General features: G+C 39.1%; 1 protein-coding gene across 1 annotated transcript in view; it reads right to left on the bottom strand.

Moving 5' to 3' along the window:
- The window catches only part of LOC150091155 (uncharacterized), a 1391089-nt gene that overhangs the window by 268356 nt on the left and 1105327 nt on the right, over positions 1 to 17406 (bottom strand). The window contains exon 32 of the mRNA XM_090374518.1: positions 14375 to 14554. Within this exon, the coding sequence (XP_090230644.1) occupies positions 14375 to 14554 (180 nt within the window). The remainder of the gene's footprint in view (positions 1 to 14374; positions 14555 to 17406) is intronic.

Here is a 17406-nt window from a genome sequence, read left to right as displayed (position 1 = left end):
TAATTGCTGAGAGGCCAAATAGGTCTCTTTTATCGTAATGTTTGGTGTATACTAAATCGTTTGTTATTGTGATTTGACTATCTAGGTAGGTGGCTTGTAGGTTGCTTTTTGTGTTGGTTCTTTCTATAGTCAAATCTTCGGGATAGATTTTTATAGTTATATTGTCGAAATCTGTATGGTTGATGACTAGTACATCATCTATGTACCTGTAGTATTTGATGTCTTCTTTATATTTATTTTCATAAAAGTGCAAATAGAAGTTGGCTATGGAGCATGAACTACTTGAACCCATAGCCAAGCCTCTTATTTGCACATATATATATATATATATATATATATAAAAACAGAGCCCAATAAATATAACAAAAGAGACTGTCCAATAAATAAATATCACTTTTTCACACTGCTGGAACGCTGCCATGCAAACTTACTTACCCTGGTCTGACTATTCACCACAACTGACTACAAACAAATAAAGGCAAGCTAATTATTGTATGGATTACATTATACTTCAGGTGCAGTCAATTTTTTTCCCCTTAAGTTTACTGATTTTTTTCCCCCTGCCATTAACAAAATTGAAAAGTAAATAGTTATGTATTTGTCAAATAATTATTAAGATTATAACTTCATAGGGCATTTAACTCTATTTTACATTCTCTAAACTTAGCTGTTCAGTTTAATTACAGTATTATAATATTTATTTCTCTTTACCCATATACCTTCTTTTTTTGGTTTTTTAAGTCTCTTTATCTCTCTGAATGTATATATCTCTTTGCAATCATGTTCACAAATTTTTCATAACAAAACAAGCATGCACAGACTATCTAAAGCTAACAACGCTACATTAAAACTACATTTAATCTATGAATTGCTTTTTTTCCATATAAATTATATGGAAAAATAATAATAATTTATCAATTTCTATTTGTTCAATTTTAATGAAATTAAAAAAAACAGAGCTCAACCAATATTTTTAAAAGACCCAAATATAAAGTTTCATTAAAATCCATCCATTGAGAGTCCTTCTGTTACATGCATACAAACTCACAGATGGGCATGGTGAAGACAATAGGGTGCACATGCATATATATGTGCAAACACATCTAAGAAAAAGAACTATTTCCCTCCCACACATCTGGTCTTGGTTTTTTTTAAAAGCAAAATTTTTACAAATCCAAATTTATTCACTTAACAGCACCTTTCATTTGGTTGAAATCATGGTTGCTTATACACGGTTTGAGTCTTGAAATGATTTTAGCCTACACCAACAAGGAACTCACAACATCACAAAGTTTGAAAATTTTTTTCTATCTTGTGAAAGTGTCACTTAACTGATCTCTCAGCATTGTATTTCCCTCTACTCAGGCTATTAATTCATACTCTTCCATTTAATGGGTTAATAAGGGCTCTTAAACCTCTCAAGTTTCAAGTAAGGTTGAATTTGAAAGTGTCTGCAATTCTGCCCAGACACGATAGGAGGGAGTATATGATGAGAGCCTTGTCGATCAATTCGGCCCTGGAAAGATTGTGCCAGGTTCAAGGGGTAGAATTTTTTTCAGCCTGGAATGTACTTGTTAACAGGAGAGATTGCTCTTACAGGGATGGGATCCACTTAAATAGAAAGGGTGCAAGAATATTTGCTGATGCTATCGAGGCAGTGTTAGGTGGGTCGGAAAACTGCTAGCTTGGGGGGAGACAAAGACTAATGGATTAACAGTAGCCACTGGCAGAGGTGAAAGAGATTCTTGCACTGCTTCTATTGGAATGAGCAGAAGCCTGAAAAACAAGATGCAGGATATTTCAGAGACTGCTGGAAGTCATTGCGGTACAAGTAAACACATGGGTTGTTTTAGGGTAGCTAAGAATAGAAACAGGTGCATGTATACTTGCGTGTACACCAATGCTAGGAGTTTAGTAAATAAATTTGATGAATTTGAGGTATTGCTCAAAACATCAAAGGCAGATATCATTGGGATATCAGAGACGTGGTGTCACACAGATATAAGGAATGCAGAACTGGAATTTGGGGAGTACAATGTGTATAGAAAGGATAGACAGGACAGGAGGGGAGGAGGGTTATGCTATTAATTAAGAAACACATAAAGTCCAAGGAAGTGAAGCCAGTCGACATCGATGGACAGGGCAGTGTCGAGTCAGTCTGGTGTGACATAAGCATAGGGAAATCAAAATTGAGAGTAGGAGTGTGCTATAGGCCTAATGACTCTGATGAGTATAATAAGATATTGTACAGGGAAATAGAGTGGGCCAGTAAATCAGAGAGTCTTATAATGGGGGATTTTAATTTCCCAGATATTGACTGGAATTTGTGGATTGGTCACTCGCACACTAGCAAGGCTTTTGTGGATTTATTGGATGATTGTTTTCTACACCAACATGTTCGGGAGGCAACTAGAGGGAGTAATACTCTTGATCTGATTATCAGTAGTGATTCTTCATGCATTAGGAATCTGCAGATAAAGGAACCACTGGGTGGCAGTGATCACAGTGTGCTGAAGTGGGATTTACTCAAGGAGGTAACTAACATCAGAGGTAAAGGGAAGGGTTTTTGCTTTCGTAAAGGCGACTATGATGGTCTGAGACAATATTTAAATTCTATACAGTGGGACCAACTGATCATGTTACCAACAGCAAATTCAAAATGGGAAGCATTCAAGGAACTAATCTTGGAAGCTACCAGGCTTTACATACCAACCAAGAAATATTGTTCAAGGTTCAGGCCTAAATGGTTTTCAGATAAACTAATGAGACATATGGCAGAGAAGAAAAATGCATGGGATACATACAAATTAATGGGTGACATGGAAGCCTATGATAGATATAAGTTGGTCTGTAACCAAGTCACAAAGGAGATTAGGCAGACAAAGAGAAAAAAAGAGATTATGAGAAATCCTTGGCAAAGGATGCAAAGAAAAACAGAAAAGAGTTCTTTACCTATTTAAACTCAAGAAGGAAAGGGATGAATCAGATTGGTCCACTGGATGTTGATGGTTCAACAGGTGAGGATCCAGCTCAGGTGGCTAACAATCTAAACGAGTATTTTGCATCTACATTCACACATGAGGAGTTATTCAGGAAGGGGAATGTCGTAGGTGAAGTAAACATTGGCAGTGAGCTAGATTATTTTCTAATAACTGAGAAGAAAGTGGAGGAGAAATTGTTGATGATAAACATAAAAAAGGCACCCGGGGTGGATGGGATCTATCCAGTTATATTAAAGGAGGCAGCAAAGGAAGTAAGCAAACCCCTAGCCATAATTATGAGAGCTTCTTTGGACTCAGGGGAGGTACCCATGGACTGGAGATGTGCAAATGTAACCCCAATTCACAAAGGAGGATCAAAGGCTGACACAAGTAATTATACACCTGTTAGTTTAACTTCGGTTCCAGGAAAATTAATGGAGGCACTGGTTAAAGAAGCACTGCAGGATTATCTGGACAAGAATTCAGTTATAGCTCAGACACAGCATGGTTTTGTTAAGGTCAGGTCTTGTCTGACCAATTTAATTGGATACTATGATGTAGTCACAAAAGAACTGGATGCAGGGAATAACTTTGATATTATATATTTGGATCTTAGAAAGGCTTTTGATACTGTTGCGCATGGAAGACTGCTGCACAAATTGGAGAAGTGTGGCATTGGAGGCAAATTGCTGCTATGGATAAAGGGATGGTTGAGTGGCATAAGACAGAGAGTGGTAATCAATGGACACTGCTCAACGTGGACTAATGTTATTAGTGGAGTTCCTCAGGGTTCAGTGTTGGGTCCATTGTTGTTTTCTGTATTTATAAATGATATTGATGATGGTGTATCAGGCTAAATGTCCAAGTTTGCAGATGATACAAAGGTTGGCAGGGTTGTTAAGGACACTACTGACGCTATGCTGCTGCAACAGGATCTGGAAAGGTTGAACAGATGGGCTGAGAGGTGGCAAATGAAGTTTAACATTGACAAATGTAAAGTACTGCATATGGGAAACAGTAACCTCAGATCAACGTATCAACTCTGTGGTACTAGGCTGACAGTGGTAGAGAATGAAAAGGACCTGGGGGTAATTGTGCAGGCAGATATGAAGTTCTCTGAGCAGTGCAGACGAACTGCAAGAGTAGCTCATGGAGTTTTGTCAATGATATACAGGAATTTTTCTAGCAGGGACAGTGATGTGATTATTCCCTTGTATAAGGCATTGGTCAGGCCACACCTTGAGTACTGTATACAGGTCTGGAGGCCTCATTTCAAGAAGGATGTAGAGCTGCTGGAACGAGTACAGAGAAGGGCAACAAGATTAGTGAATGGAACAAAGGGTTGCTCTTACGAAGAAAGGCTTAAGTTTTGCAAATTACAGAGCCTGGAGACTAGGCATCGGCGAGGTGATCTGATAGAGGTGTATAAGGCTTTGAATGGCTTGAGCATGCTCAATGCCGATGGGATTCTTCCTCTTGCTCAGAATAATCACCTGAGAGGGCATAAATTCAAATTGAGGAAGGACGGATGTCGGATAGATGTGCGGAAATTTGCCTTTAGCCAGCGGGCAGTTGGTTTGTGGAATAGACTCCCATCGCTTGTTGTTGAAGTTGATAGCCTAAACAAATTTAAGGCTCAGCTGGACAGGTATTTCGAACGAACGGAGGGGTGAAATGGGAGTAGTGGTTGTTTTTTTTTTTTTTTTTTTGGCTGATGCTGAATAAGCTTGCTTTCTTGCATCATATGCCTCTACTAATGCTAATGCTAATTTTAACTTGTAAACATGATAAAACTCATTAGTTAATTCTTGTAATAGCTGAGAGTAAAGTGGAGAAGAAATTGTTGAAGATAAACATAAGAAAGGCACCTGGGGTGGAACAGCAGGATCTATCCAGTTATATTAAAGGAGGGGACAAAGGAAGTAAGCAAACCCTTAGCCATAATTATAAGAGCTTCCCTGGATTCAGGGGAGGACTGGAGATGTGCAGATATAACCTGAATCCACAAGGAGGATCAAAGGGAGACACAAATAATTACAGACCTGTTAGTTTAACTTCTGTTCCAGGGAAATTAATGGAGGCACTGGTTAAAGAAGCATTGCAGGATCATCTAGACAAGACTTCAGTTATAGCTCGGACACAGCATGAGTTTGTTAAGGGGAAGTCTTGTCTGACTAATTTGATTGGATACTATGATGTAGTCACAAAGGAACTGGATGCAAATTGGAGCAGTGTGGCAGTGGAGGCAAATTGCTGCTATGGACAAAGGGATGGTTGAGTGGGAGAAAACAGAGAGGGTAATCAATGGACACTACTCTTCATGGACTAATGCTATTAGTGGAGTCCCTCAGGGTTCAGTGTTGGGTCCATTGTTGTTTTCTGTATTTATAAATGATATTGATGATAGTATATCAGGCTTAATGTCCAAGTTTGCAGACAATACGAAGGTTGGCAGGGTTGTTAATGACACTAATGACAGTACCCTGATGCAACAGGATCTAGAAAAGTTGAGCAGATTGTCTGAGAGGTGGCAAATGAAATTTAACATTGACAGATGTAAAGTACTATATGGGAAGCAGTAACCCCAGAGTAACATATCAACTGTGTGGTACTAGACTGACAGTAGTAGAGAATGAAAAGAATCTGGGTGTAATTGTGCAGGCAGATATGAAGTTTTCTAAGCAGTACGGACAGTCTGCAAGAGTAGCTCATGGTGTCTTGTCAATGATATACAGGAATTTTTCTAGCAGGGATAAGGAGGTGAGTATCCCCTTGTATAAGGCAATTGTCAGGCCACACCTTGAGTACTGTATACAGGTCTGGAGGCTTCATTTTAAGAAGGATGTGGAGCTGTTGGAACGAGTACAGAGGTGTTTGTTGTTTGTAGGCTTTACGGTGCAAGAGCCGCAAGGCCATAATGCGCCTAACTATGGTGAGGTTAAATACATAATTCTGTTTGTATAGATATTATTCAAATTTATACTGCACTGTACAGTTTTATCTATTTCAAGAAATCAAATATTTTGGTCACATGTGGCGTGTCTGCTAGGAGGTCAGAAATTCTGAAAGAAGTGTTCGTTGTGGAGGAAAATGAGGTAAACATAGCATGTTGCTCAGTATTGTTTTTGGGGAAATCTATAAGTAGATGTTGGACAGTAAGTTGAGTGCTGCACTTTGTGCACTGCGGGGGATCAGTGGCAGCAAGCAAATAAAAATGTGTCAGATGTGTGTGGTCTATCCGTAATCAGGCTAATAAGACTTCTACGTGTCGATTCTCTGATGTTAGAGCTCAAAGGTTTTAGATCTTTTTTTTATACCGAGTAGCTTATTGTTGCCTTGGTTCTGCCAGATGTGTTGCCATTGTTGAAGACATCGCTTCCTTATAATTTACTTGTAGTCAGATGCAGGTGTAGTAAATGATTGGTCTATATGATCAGTAGCAGTTTTGGCAGCTAGGTCGGTCTGTTCATTTCCAGATATTCCCGAGTGACCAGGGATCCAACAAAAGAGAACTTGTTGCTTCTTCTGGTTTAACTTAGTCAGAGTATTTGAAATCTGTATGAGTAAGGGGTTATCATGATTTTTATTCTTCTGTATAGCTTGGATGACACTAATGGAGTTGGTGTATATAACACTGTGCACTGTGGCTGTTGAGAGTATGCAATTTAAGGCTATGTGGATAGCAATATAGCAGAGTTCTGCGATATAGCAGCTATATTCGGCAGGGAGCTTCTTGGATATGGCAAAGTTGGGAAATAATGCTGCTGCACCAACGTGATTGTCAGTTTTAGACCCATCTGTGTAGATTGGTGTGTACTGGCTGCTGAGTTCTCAGTGTGGCATGTGTTTGTAGTATGCTCTGTTGGGACATGGTGTGTTTTCCCCATACTGTGAATGAAAGGTCACACAGCAGTATATGATACATCCAAGGTGGGATTGTATGAGAGGCAATAGGATGTATCTTACTAAGGTCAATTTGCCAGTCAGTCTGTAGTGCACAAAGACGTATATCGGTTGATGGGTAAGCTCTATAAAGGTTTTCCCATTTAGGAGAGAAGTCTATTCCAGATGGGGTGATTTGGATGCCCTTTGGCATATAGGCTCTGAACCGGTGATGTGCGGTATGCCCCCAATGCAAGCCGAAGAGCACTGTTGTGTACAGGATCAAGCCAACGTAAGGCATTTGGTCTAGCAGAGCTATAGACTACAGAACCAAAGTCCAGACATGACTGTATTAATGCATGGTACAGATGTATTAGTGTGTAATGGTCATGTTGTGCCAGATAGAACTCTTAAAGTGTTAAGCTTTTTAAGACAGGAAATCCTGTCTTAAAAAGGAAATACCAGTTGAAACAAAAGCTATTGTTTTGGAACCATTTAGCTATTTTGTTGATGGCAAATTGCAACTGTCCTTCTATCATTCGCATGTTAGGCAAATGGCAGGCAATACTGATTTCATTATTATATTAAAGAGAGTGGCACTTAGTACTGACTCTTGTGGTACTCCTTCTTCCTGGTGAGCCAGGTGAGAGTGGGCCAGTAAATCAGAGAGTCTTATAATGGGGGATTTTAATTTCACAGATACTGACTGGAATTTGGGGGCTGGTCACTCACACACTAGCAAGGCTTTTGTGGATTTATTGGATGATTGTTTTCTACATCAGCATGTTCGGGAGGCAACTAGAGGGAGTAATACTCTTGATTTGATTATCAGTAGTGATTTTTCATGCATTAAGAATCTGCAAGTAAATGAACCACTAGGTGGCAGTGATCACAGAGTGTTGAAGTGGGATTTACTCAAAGAGGTAACTACCATTAGGGGTAAAGGAAAGAGTTATTGCTTTCGTAAAGGCGACTACGATAGACTGAGACAGTATTTAAATTCTATACAGTGGGACCAACTGATGATGTTACCAACAGCAAATTCAAAACGGGAAGCATTCAAAGAACTTATCTTGGAAGATACTAGGCTTTACATACCAACTAAGAAATATTGTTCAAGGTTTAGGCCTAAGTGGATGTCAGATGAACTAATGAGACATATGGCAGAGAAGAAAAATGCATGGGATACATACAAATTAACACATGACACAGAAGCCTATGATAGATACAAGATGATCTGTAACCAAGTTACAAAGGAGGTTAGGCAGGTGAAGGCAGATTACGAGAAATCTTTGGCAAGGGATGCAAAGAAAAACGGCAAAGAGTTCTTTACTTATGTAAACTCTAGAAGGAAGGGGGTGAATCAGATTGGTCCACTTGATATTGATGGGTCAACTGTTGATGATCCTGCTCAGGTAGCTAACAAACTGAATGAATATTTTGCATCGACATTCACACATGAGGAGTTATTCAGCGAGGGGAATGCCAGAGGCGTATTCAACTCTGGCAATAAGCTAGAGAATCTTGTAATAACTGAGAGTAAAGTGGAGGAGAAATTGTTGAAGATAAATACAAGAAAGGCACGTGGGGTGGATGGGATCTATCCAGTTATATTAAAGGAGGCAGCAAAGAAAGTAAGCAAACCCTTAGCCATAATTATGAGAGCTTCCTTGGACTCAGGGGAAGTACCCATGGACTGGAAATGTGCAAATGTGACCCCAATTCACAAAGGAGGATCAAAGGGCCACACAAGTAATTATAGACCTGTTAGTTTAACTTCTGTTCCCGGAAAATTAATGGAGGCACTGGTTAAAGAAGCACACAGGATCATCTAGACAAGACTTCAGTTATAGCTCAGACACAGCATGGTTTTTTTTAAGGGGAAGTCTTGCCTGACCAATTTGATTGGATACTATGATGCAGTCACAAAAGAACTGGATGCAGGGAATAACTTTGATATTATATACTTGGATCTTATAAAGGCTTTTGATACTGTTGCACATGGAAGACCGCTGCACAAATTGGAGCAGTGTGGCATTGGAGGCAAATTGCTGCTATGGATAAAGGTGTGGTTGAGAGGGAGAAGACAGAGAGTGGTAATCAATGGACACTGCTCATCGTGGACTAATGTTATTAGTGGAGTCCCTCAGGGTTCAGTATCGGGTCCTTTATTGTTTTCTGTATTTATAAATGATATTGATGATGGTATATCAAGCTTAATGTCCAAGTTTGTAGACGATACAAAGGTTGGCAGGGTTGTCAAGGACACTACTGACACTATGCTACTGCAACAGGATCTGGAAAGGTTGAGTAGATGGGCTTCGAGGTGGCAAATGAAGTTTAACATTGACAAATGTAAAGTACTACACATGGGAAACAGCAACCCCAGAGCAACAACTCTGAGGTACTACACTGACAGTGGTAGAGAATGAAAGGGACCTGGGGGTGGTTGTGCAGGCAGATATGAAATTTTCTGAGCAGTGCAGACGGGCTGCAAGAGTAGCTCATGGTGTATTGTCGATGCTATATAGGAATTTTTCTAGCAGGGATAAGGAGGTGATTATTCCCTTGTATAAGGCAATGGTCAGGCCACATCTAGAGTACTGTACAAATACAGGTCTGGAGGCCTCATTTCAAGAAGGATGTAGAGATGCTGGAACGAGTACAGAGAAGGGCAACAAGATTAGTGAATGGAACAAAGGGGTGCTCTTACGAAGTAAGGCTTAAGTTTTGCAAATTACAGTGTCTGGAGACTAGGCACCAGCGTGGTGATCTGATAGAGGTGTATAAAGCCTTGAATGGTTTGAGCATGCTCAATGCTGATGGGATTCTTCCCTTTGCTCAGAATAATCACCTGAGAGGGCATAAATTCAAATTGAGAAAAGACAGATGTAGGATAGACGTGAGGAAATTTGCCTTTAGCCAGCTGGTGGTTGGTTGGTGGATAGACTTCCATCCCTTGTCGTGGAAGTTGATAGCCTAAATAAGTTTAAGACTCAGCTGGACAGGTATTTTAAACGAACAAAGAGGTGAAGTGGAAGTGGTTATTTTTTATTTATTTATTTTTTTTTTTTTTTGGCTGATGCTGCATAAGCTTGCTTTCTTGCATCAAGCGCCTCTACTAATTTTAATGCTAATGCTAATAAACTGTGGTAGGTATCCACGTAATCCCAGATAGTATAGATTTCACATTATACCATATCTCCAAGCAGTGTCAAAGGCTTTTTCAATTTCAAAGAGGACCATGACAAGGTGTTCTTTCCGTATGAAGGCGTCACTGACATTCATTTCTGTCTTAATCAAAAGGTTAAGAGTGGATCTACCATCATGGAAGGCACACTGCTCTGGATTTATAAGGTCATTTCGAGCTAGAAACCAGGATAGCCGGGCATTGACCATTTTCTCCATGACTTTGTACATACAGCTGGTGAGGGCAATTGGTCGATAGTGTTGCGGATTTATAGGATCTTTTCCTGGTTTTGGAAATGCCAAAACGTAGACATACTGCCAATTTTTGGGGAAAGTGTTTTCTTTGGATATTCTGTTATAGAGCAGTAACAGTCTTGAGGGCCAGTTCATTAAGTTTTGTTATCATGATGTAATGTATTCCATCTGGCTCTGCTGCACTGAGTTTAGTGGCAGCTAGAGCATGGTGCAACTCTGACATTTTGAAGGGGAGATTGTATGCAGTACTGGATGCCGATTCAAAATTGATTGAGTGTTTTTCAGATTGTGCTTTGTGTGCCTGGAAATGTGGCTAGTATGATGTCACAGCTGAGATTTCCATGAATGAACTACCTAGAGTGTTTGCAATCTCTCCTGGTTTTGTAATATCAGAGCCATTAACAGTGAGCATGGGACAGTTGATGCATGGGTTGAGTACATATGCTGTATTTTGGTGCATACTTTTGGGTTTTTGTAATTGTGGAAGCGAAACGCCTCCATGCTTCCCTTTTGCTGGTCTGCCTAATTCATTTTGTCTTTACCCTTGCCTATTTAAAGCAGATGAAGTTTTCTGTTGTTGAGAACCTTCTGAAAATGTTCCATGCTCTATTCTTCTCTTTTTTAGCAGTACTACATTCTTCATTCCACCACACTTTAGAGAGGGCCGATATTTTGATGGATCGTTTTGGAATTTCTCTGTCCGCTGCCTGCAGTATTTGGTTGGATGTATATTCTACTGCCAGGTTTATAGGTGTTTGTTGGACCTGTTTTTCATCTAGCATAGCTAGCTGCTTGTACACAGCCTATTTGGCTTTCGAAAAATTCCATTTCGCAACTTGGTAGGAAAGGTGGGAAACACTTGTTTCAATGCAGCATATCACGGGGTAGTGATCACTGCCCAGTGGATTGTTGTGAATCATCCATCCAAATAAAGGGTATATGGTTGCTGAACATAAAGAGACATCGATAGCTGAGGTAGACCCTGTAGGAAGGTGCATGTAAGTGTGCACTCTTTTATTGAGAGTTACCAGATTGTGTTGATCAAGTAATTTTTCGATGGTTTGTCCATGCTTATCCAGGTTATGATTCTCCATTGCGGATGGTGACTGTTGAGGTCTCCGAGAATACAGTACGGTTTGGGAAGCTGTATCACTAGTTCTTCTAAGTCGGCATAGCTTATATTTTGATTAGGTAGCAAGTATAGTGAGACTATGGTTAAATCTAAATTAATGTTGACTGGTGCAGCAACTGCCTCAAGGTTTGTTTTTAATGGGATTGGTTTTGAGGGTATCTGGGAGTCGATAATCAATGCTACCCCTCCATGTGCAAGATTTTGCGGATTATTTGCAACACGATCTTGCCGATGTATTATGTATTTCCGAAGGGAAACAATTATATTTGGTGTTAGATTGCCTTCCTGTAAACAGAAAGCAATAGGATAATATTATGAAAGGAGATCTCGGATGTCAGACAAATTACTATGATAGCCTCTACAGTTCCATTGTAAGAAAGTAAGCATTATTTGAGTTTACAAGAGCCCTCGATTTGTTTTCGAGGTACAGAAGGTTTGCATCGCTCAAGTTTACCTTTCCCCACTTTTTGGAATTGGGGTTTCCCCATATCCATCTCCTCCTCAGCGAACAGTTCTAAAACCTGTTCATCTTGGTTTGGATTTTTTTTTGAATCCATATAATCTGTTTCGTTTGAGTCAGGATTGGTAGATACTGTAGTAATCTGCTGTTGAATGGCATCTGGCTGTACTGTGATTGCTGTATTTATAGCTTTGCGTTGTTTGCTTTTTGTTTGATGTGTTGGTACTGGGGACAATATTGACCTTGCCCATTCAAGCTAGTGATTTGCTTGGTGGTATAGTTACCTCCGTTTGGGTAGCAGTTGATGTGTGCTTTTTGATTATTTGGGCATAAGTTGGCTTGTTAGTATTCGGAACTGGTAAAGATTTTTTAGCCTCTTGGTAGGTTACATTGTGTACGGTCTTGTACCGCTGTATACTGTTTTCACGTTTCCAAAGGGGCCACTCCTTTGAATATGTCGGATGAGCTTCTTTACAGTTGGGACAGTTTGGTCTTGCGGCTGTGCAGTCTGTACTAGTGTGCGCAGTGGAGCCACATTTGGCACAGGCAGCTGCTCCTATGCAGACTGTCTGTGAGTGCCCAAACTTCTGGCACTTATAGCAGCATAATGGATTTGGGATGTAAGGTTTGACACGGCAGTTAAGATAACCTGCTTTTATCATTGTTGGTGATTTCGGGTTATCAAATGTGAGGATTATGTTCTGAGTAGGAACTAATACATTGTCCTTCTTTGTTAGAATCCGCTTTACATTGATCACACCTTCATCTCACAATTCTTGTTTAAGTTCTTCATCTGATACGTTCATGAGGTCCCATTTGGTGATGACATCTCTTGACGTGTTCAAGGAAACGTGCAGTGAAACGGTGACAGACGTTCCACCGAAAATTTTTAGTTTCTGTAGTTGCTCGGACTGTCGAGCAGTGGAAACTTCAACCAGTAGGTCTCCTGATCTTAAACGATGAACTGTCTTGGGAGTACCTATTGTACTTTCTAGTCATTTCTGCACTAGAAATGGAGATAGTTTTCCAATTGGTTGTTCTTCAGTGGAATGTACAATTAGAAAAGTTGGAGTTCAGATTCTGCCTATGTCAGTCTTTTGACGTTTTGATGTGACAGAACCAGAATCTTCTTGTTGTCTTGTTAGGGTTTCTTTTTTCTGGGTTTTGGAAACTGCTTGCTCCATTTTGCACCAGAGAGCAGACCTTTTTCCCCTCCAGGTTACTGGCCCTGCCACATGGAGGCAGGAGCAGTGCCACCTTTGTGACAAAGCGGTAGTGGGTTAGTGATAATATGCAATTAAAAAGGGAAAAAAAGAAAGAAGGTTACTTCTCCTCCTGATCAAGTAAAGTGATTTCTTTACTAGAGATTATTTAATCGTTTGTTAAGTGTAATGCTAAATAAAAAATACTATTTTATTTATTCAAGAGAGAGCGCTAGTTCACTGTCAAAAGACATTTGATCACAAAATCGCTTGGCACCTGGGGCCGAGTACAGAGACGGGCAACAAGATTAGTGAATGGAACAAACGATTGCTCTTATGAAGAAAGGCTTAAGTTTTGCAAATTACAGTGTCTGGAGACTAGGCATCTGCAAGGTGATCTGATTGAGGTGTATAAAGCCTTGAATGGTTTGAGCATGCTCAGTGCTGATGGGATTCTTCCTCTTGCTCACAATAATCACCTGAGAGTGCAAAAATTCAAATTGAGAAAGGACGGTTGTAGGATAGATGTGTGGAAGTTTGCCTTTAGCCAGCGGGTGGTTGATTGCTGGAACAAACTTCAATCTGTCGTTGTAGAAGTTGATAGCTTGGATAGATTCAAGGCAGAACCTGACAAACATTTGGAGCAAGTAGATGGGTGAAATAACGGTTTTTTTTTTTTTTTTTTTGGCTGATGCTATATAAACTTGCTTTCTTGCATCATTTGCTTTTGCTAATGCTATTATTATTATTTGTTGTGTATTGCCTCTCTCTCTCTCCCCCTCCCCCCTTCACCTCCTTCCCTCTCTCTCTCTCTCTTTGGTTAAATACATGCTTTCAGGGAGAACTAAAATTTATGTTCTTTGACCAAAATTTTAACAACTAAGCTGTATCAGAAATAATTAAAAAAAAAAAAAATTACATTTTTGGAAAAATTTTACAAAAAAGGTAAAATGCTGTTGTTTATTCACATCATTTTTCTATTCTAATATTGCAATATTAGAATAGAAAAATTCTAAAAGTGGCTACTATTGCAATAAAATTATTGCAATAGTAGCCATTTTTAGTGTCATTAATCCTGATGATGATCACTTTTACAGAAGATGTACAATTTCACTTTTAGCGAATTTATAAGTAATAATAAAAATCTACATATTTGCATGCATCATTAAAAGCAGGTACTACTGTATGATCACAATTTTATATCTACAACACTTAGCAACGATCTTTGTTTTGTGGTATTGTATAATGTAAATATATTTTTACAAATACATACCTTTAGAACCAGGTATTCCAGGAAATCCAGGTCTGCCATCAATTCCAATTTCACCTCTTTCACCCTTTATTCCAGGGATTCCAGGAAATCCATCATCTCCTCGATTTCCAGGGAGTCCAGGAGAACCTAGAAATCCTGGACCTCCCTTTTCACCTTTGTCTACAGCTTGTGTTGGGAGTCCTGACAAAATAAAATCAGGAAATAATGAGGTAGGATAATTTATAATAAAATAAAGTGAAAAGGTAAAATAATTAGTATTATTTATCATAAAATTTCAACAGTGGAGTTGCAAAATAAAAAAAAAATAAAAATAAAAAATAATAAAAAATCACAAATTCCAACAAAGCCATGCATCATGATTCAAACAATATTATCAATAACAAGGTATGCACATTTGCTAACATATTCCATCTGCATATAGAAGCTCTGGATGCTGACTGGCTGTGGCATGTATTTGGACTGGTTTGGAAGAAAGAGCACAAATTATAGAAGCTAATTCAGCACCCATAGAAATATCTATAAAAAAAAAAGCATGCAGCAGAAACAGATCTCTGAGATACAGAGCAAAGAGACATTGTTAGAGATGGGTCATTAATTAACCTAAATTTTAATGGAACTTAGAAGCCTGAGAGAGATTTGGGGGCACCACTCCAAGTGTGGGCACCACCAAATACGGAGGATGCGAAAAGGTCAGGGAATGACCACCGCATATCCCGGAGCAATATGGCCTTAGTTGCTAATGCTCCTAAAAACCAAATAACAACATCCAAGTGTGGGAACAATATTCCATGGTAGGGCAGATTTGTGATTTCTACAGAGTGAGCAGCTATTTGAAAGAAAAGTAACATGAAGAGCGAAAGAGAAAACCCAGTTTTTTTTTAGATGCAGAGCAAGTAATATTTATGATGTGCTTAGGCAAAGAGTGATTAGAAGAGAGTAATTAATTTCTGTGATCTTGTCTAAAATTCTGAGTATCATCGAAGATAAGCATACGAGCATAAGAATCCCTTTTGTGAGATATAAGACAGGAATGAGTTTGGTTTGAATTTGGATTTTATTGGCATAAAAGTGACTAAGGCTATGGTGTGCCATGATCATACCATAAAATATACAAATGAATAAAAGATATTGTAACCTACCAGAAAAGTTAAAACGTCAAGAAAAGTAAATACATAATAGGCAATAAAGCTTAACGATTAAAAACAAATGCTCAACACTATATACATTGGTAAATATTAATAATTTGTAACAATTTAAAAACAGCTGACACTTTGTCATTATCTGATAAAATCTGACTGAGTGTATACGGCTCAGTCAGATGGGTAAAAGCAGTAAAACGCATATCAATAAAATCAGGGTATTCAATTAAACTGTCTCAGTGAAAAAACTATATCACAGGACTCACACATAGGACAGTCATCAGCCCTCAGCAAATAGGAATGTTTCCTATGCGGATCCGAGCAAGAACAACATCCTATTTGCGATTCCTATGCAAACTACACTGCCACGGTTCAATTATGGGCTTTATCTGAAGTAATTTATTTGTAGTCTCTCTATTCCATGAATCCTGCCACTGGGAGTGAATTTTGCCTGCAGTGTCAGCCAAATCATTTCCCTTAATCCCAATGTGGCTGGGAATCCAACAGAAGCGGATATCGTATTCGCATTCATGGAGAGAGTGAATCTTCTGCTGGACTTGAGACAGAACTGGATGGTGATTATATCTCACTGACAGTAAAGCCTGTAAGGTGCTCAAAGAATCAGAATATAAAATGAACCGTTGGTTTTGACATTTACTAATGTTATCCAAGGCTAACTCTATAGAGCCGTGCAGTAAATACGTTGCATTCAGAGAGAATCTGCTCTGATATAGTGGTGTCCAGAAAGACAGGAGCAGATCCCACATAGGATTCTGACTTCAAGTCATCTAGGTAGACTGGCACAAAATCAGAATGTTTGGCTCAGTGTGCTGAATAGAGCTGCAGGTAGACAGATGGAGTATCTGACTTTCCCCAGTTTTTAAGAGAAAATTCATATGCTGGAGCGTGAGCATGCCAGGGTGGAGTGGGTTGTTTTGGTGTCTACCTTGATTTTAAGTTCTCTGAGTAGCTCTTGAGACTAATACCAAAAGGACGGTTGGCAGTCTTATGGTCATTGTACAAACTTTCTCATCATGGTTATTGTTGTGGAAATGACACAGGCTGCCAGGGCCATATTGTGTCTTTCTAATGGTTAATATATTTTAATTTTAATGTAATAACTGTTATATTTTATTATATATTCCTATATGGTTTAGGAAGGTAAACAGTTCTTTCTTATTAGGATCATTACCAAGAATCTATAATAATGTTAAAGATGACTGTGCATTGGTAATTGATTTAAATGTGCTTGAGTGGATATTGAAAAGGTGAGGGCAGTCCACTAATAAATGATGAACAGTCAGTTGTACATGACATGATGTGCATTGTGGAGCAAAGTTACTCATTAAGAGATACAGGTGAGTATGACCAATCCTTAGCCTTGCTAGAATTACTTCTTCTCGCCTGCTTTTCCGGAAACTGGAGAGCCATAGCTTTGGGTCTAGTTTTATTTCCTGAATAACCTTTCCAGATTGTTGACCAGTTTTGGAATTGGTTAAAGTGGAATAACTGTCATAGTTTGACAAGTTTCTGGCCTTCACTTCCCTACAGAATTCCTCATGTGTAATGTAGGTACAAAATACTCATTCAGTTTGTCATCTAGCTGAGCAAAATCATCAACAATCGAACCACTGATATCAACTGGACCAATCTGATTCATCCCCCCTACCTTCTAGAGTTTATATAAGTGAAGTCTTTGCTGTTTCTCTTTGCATCCTTTGCCAAAGATTTCTTGTAATCTGCCTTTGCTTGCCTAACCTCCTTTTCACTTGATTAGATTAGCTTATAAATAGCATGGCTTTGGTGTCGCCTGATAATTTATATATATCCCATGCATTTTAATTCATTTCCACAAATGTCAATGGTACATCTGACATCCATTTAGGCCTAAAC

The sequence above is a fragment of the Mastigoproctus giganteus genome, chromosome 1, assembly GCF_048544385.1.
Source record: "Mastigoproctus giganteus isolate SK-2022 chromosome 1, ASM4854438v1, whole genome shotgun sequence".
NCBI lineage: Eukaryota > Metazoa > Arthropoda > Arachnida > Uropygi > Thelyphonidae > Mastigoproctus > Mastigoproctus giganteus.
The sequence above is the reverse complement of the archived record's forward strand: the minus strand, read 5'-3'. Positions and strand labels throughout refer to the sequence as shown.